The sequence below is a fragment of the Octopus bimaculoides genome, chromosome 20 (genome assembly GCF_001194135.2).
Source record: "Octopus bimaculoides isolate UCB-OBI-ISO-001 chromosome 20, ASM119413v2, whole genome shotgun sequence".
NCBI lineage: Eukaryota > Metazoa > Mollusca > Cephalopoda > Octopoda > Octopodidae > Octopus > Octopus bimaculoides.
In genome coordinates, this window is record NC_069000.1 from 44,843,600 (window position 1) to 44,847,640 (window position 4,041).

At 40.9% G+C, this 4,041-nt stretch overlaps 1 protein-coding gene across 1 annotated transcript in view; it reads right to left on the bottom strand.

The window, feature by feature from the left end:
* Positions 1 to 4,041, bottom strand: part of LOC106870420 (nodal modulator 1) — a 35,864-nt gene that overhangs the window by 6,009 nt on the left and 25,814 nt on the right. The window contains exons 24-26 of the mRNA XM_014916490.2: positions 3,495 to 3,622; positions 2,219 to 2,360; positions 1,596 to 1,679 (exon numbers count right to left, since the gene is read on the bottom strand). Coding sequence (XP_014771976.1) covers positions 1,596 to 1,679; positions 2,219 to 2,360; positions 3,495 to 3,622 — 354 coding nt within the window. The remainder of the gene's footprint in view (positions 1 to 1,595; positions 1,680 to 2,218; positions 2,361 to 3,494; positions 3,623 to 4,041) is intronic.

The window sequence follows — 4,041 nt, forward strand, 5'->3', positions numbered from 1 at the left end:
TACAGTGATTTCCCTCATTGAACTCTGTGTGTGTATGCGTACGTTGGTGATGTCCAGCAAAACTGACTTTGTAGACAGCCGCAAGATTATCCACCATCTTTCCAGCAGCAAGCTTCGGCCCCTGTTTTGAATTCCATATGTCTAACCCCCCCATTGACATGCTTACAAAATCAAAAAACAAGGCATCGTCCATGAATTTCGTAAACCTTTTCTCTTGCTCAGAATTGAATCAACCACCCGCATAGTAAATCTATGTATGTACATATACAGAGGTGTGTATATATAGATATATAAAAATATATTTATATTCATACACACACACATATGTATGTATGTATTAATATATAGAAACCTGTCTATATCTATGTGCTTTTGTGTATATATCTACATATATACATATGTGTGTGTAAGGTGAGCTGGCAGCAGAATCGTTAGCACACAAGGCAAAATGCTTGGTGCATTTCGTTCGACTTGATGTTCTGAGTTCTAATTCCAGGAAGGCTGAAATTTAGGTTCAATGAACTCTGGGACTGATGTCATCAACTTAACCCTCTCCCCATTATTGCTGGCCTTGTGCCAACATTTGAAACCAGTAAATATATACATGCATACAGGTAAGCCGTTTATGTTTATGCCTTGCCCCAATACAATCTGTTCCCTCACCTCCCCCACCACAACACACTATTCCAACTCCTTCCTTTCTTCCACCCATGATCACCCCCCACCTCTGCATGCTCCTCTCCTCCCATCACATACACTCACTTTCAATGCCCTCACAAACCTACCCCAGCCCTCTGAGCTGCCCCTATACCCCTCACCTTCACCTGCTACACTCTCCACATCTCCATCCGTCTCCCTTCCCATTCTCATGAATCACCCCCACCCCTTGATCTCCTCTGTCCACTCACCCTGTCCAATCCTTGGTATGGCCTTCATTTCATTTATATTCTCCCCCATTGTCCCTTAAGAATATGTCCCATCACACATCTCTCCTGCCATTTATTTCTCTCAATCTTTTCGAGCGAGGTCGTTGCCAGTGCCCCTGGACTGGCTTGTGCGGGTGGCACATAAAAGACACCATTTCGAGCGTGGCCATTGCCAGTATCGCCTGACTGGCCTTCGTGCGGGTGACACGTAAAAGCACCTACTACACTCTCTGAGTGGTTGGCGTTAGGAAGGGCATCCAGCTGTAGAAACTCTGCCAAATTTAGATTGGAGCCTGGTGTAGCCATCTGGTTTCACCAGTCCTCAGTCAAATCGTCTAATCCATGCTAGCATGGAAAGCGGACGTTAAACGATGGTGATGATGATGATGATGATTAAGGCGGCAAGCTGGGCAAAATATTTAGCAACATTTCATCCTTCTTTATGTTCTGAGTTCCAATTGTGCCAAAGTCAACTTTGCCTTTCATCCTTTTAGGGTCAATAAAATAAGTACCAGTTATGCACTGGGGTCGATGTAATTGACTCATCCCCCTCCCTCAAAATTGCTGCCCTTGTGACAAAATTTGAAACCATTATTATTATCATTATTATTATTATTATTATTATATATACACATGCACACACCCCGTGACAAAATAAGGAATACCCACCGTATGTAGACTGGACTTCGGTGCTGATCTTTCCAAATGGTTATTCTCAACTTTCTTCAACTGAATCTTATAGGTGACATTTGGCTAAACAAATAGACAAATAGGCAGACAGATAGATAAATGGTCAGTTAATTAGCAAGGTGAAACAATTCCCCACTGAATTCAGTGGAACAATTAAATAAGCAATTAATTTTAAACTCTCCCTAATTAGAGGAGAGTTAATGAGATGTCAGATTATAACATTTTCATGTCAGACTGGAAGATTTCAATAAAAACACGAACCAGCAGCTAAGGTTGGTTTTTGTGCAGATAAAATAGCAGATGCAATTTGTAGCCTCTAATTTAAGAATACAGGATATCAGTTGTCCCGCAGAGGATCATAGCTTTGAGATTTCAATGATGAGATTGTTTAGTTTTAGAATGACATTGTAGGGTAGGGGTGAGAAGCCAGATCTGGCCGGTTTGAACATAAAATGTATAGAATATTTGGGCTGGATATGGCCAGTTTAAATGGTTCTTCTAGAATGTAACTGCTTCAGTTCCAACACACAAGTTCTCACATCAAATTACTTGCAGGACAAGTTACATCGCTGAAAATAGTATAAGAACAAAGAACTACTCACTGAAAGACCTCGAATCCGGTAGGTTCCATCTTGTTCGGTTTTACTTTCTTCTTGATATTGGACCGAACCAGACACGCTGACAGCTTCAACAAGAACTCCTGGTTCTGGTTCCCCGTTCAGCGAACTCACACGTCCATAGCAACTGTAACACAAGCAAGGACAAGACATCACCATTATCATAAGAACCATTATACAACTAAAGGAGCACAGTTCACTTGTGGACACTCAATCCCTCTTCTCCAAACTCGCCAGGTGAGTTATCTCACTTGTCCGTGACACGTGACATTTACAGGTTTTAACACTCAGCACTTTTGAGAGAATATTCTCCACCACACCAAATCACAACCAACCAGCAAATACATTAAGTATATGTGATTGATAATGCATGCATGCACGCACGCATATATATATATTATATATATAAAAACAAATAGTAAATGAGTATATGCATATCTACGTACAGGTATGTGCATACCGACATCCGTCTGTATGTATATGTGCATATCTGGGTACAGGACATTGCAAACAAAACGTAGACGAGAAAACACACAAGCCACATAGAGAACATTCTTCTTCATCAGCTACCCCCGTTTTAACACCGGCGTTTCGAAGAGCTGGGCAGGACGGATCGCTAAAACGGCTCTTCCCATGGACCGCAAATTAAACTTGTATACACAAATTAAACCTTGCCATAGAGGAATCTAGCGGTGATACAGATGTAGATATATATATATTCTTTTATTCTTTTACTTGTTTCAGTCATTTGACTGTAGCCATGCTGGAGCACCGCCTTTAGTCGAACAAATCGCCCCCCAGGACTTGTTCTTTGTGAGCTTAGTACTTATTCTATCAGTCTATTTTGCCAAACCGCTAAGTTACGGGGACGTGAGCACACCAACATTGGTTGTCAAGTGATGGTGGGGGAGGACAAACACAGATACACACACACATATATATATATACGACAGGCTTCTTTCAGTTTCTGTCTACCAAATCCACTCACAAGGCTTTGGTCAGCCTGAGGCTATAATAGAAGACACTTGCCCAAGGTGTCACGCAGTGGGACTAAACCCAGAACCATGTGGTTGGTTAGCAAGCTACTTACCACACAGCCACTCCTGCGCCTACATATATATACATATACACACACACACATACACACAATAGGCTTCTACATAATTTCTGAAGTTGATGATGCTGGCGATAAAGTTGATGGTGAAGATGATGATGATGATGACATTATTATTATTAGTATTGTTGCTGTTGCCATAGTTACCTGTAAGCCTCACGAAATCCCTTGATATTCACATTGATCCTGGTCCCTTCCTCTACACTAATCATCTGAGTGGCAGGTTCAAAACGATACTCCTTCATCATGGGTCGGAGAAAATAACGTCCAGGACTCTGCAGAATAAAAACAACAAAAATAAATACATCATCACCATCACACACACACACACACACACACACAATGGCTGTGATGCTAAAATGGCATTGTAAGTTCAATCCTAACTACAGTACCAAGTGTGTGGTGTGTCTTTGAGCAAAACACACACCTGATGCTTTATACTGTAAAGCATTAACTATAACAAGTTATAACTAGTTATTAGTATCAGAACACATAAGCAAAATGAATTAATTACATACATACATGCATACACACACACAGAGGGGTGTCTATTTATTTCGATCTGCTTATGTATATTGTTTAATCCACAACTGAGAGGTTAGTGCTAAGAAGAGACATAACCTGGCTATGCAAGAAGAAAAATACCATTCCACCAATTGTTGACTTGTTAAAGGTAAAATGGGACAAAAACCAG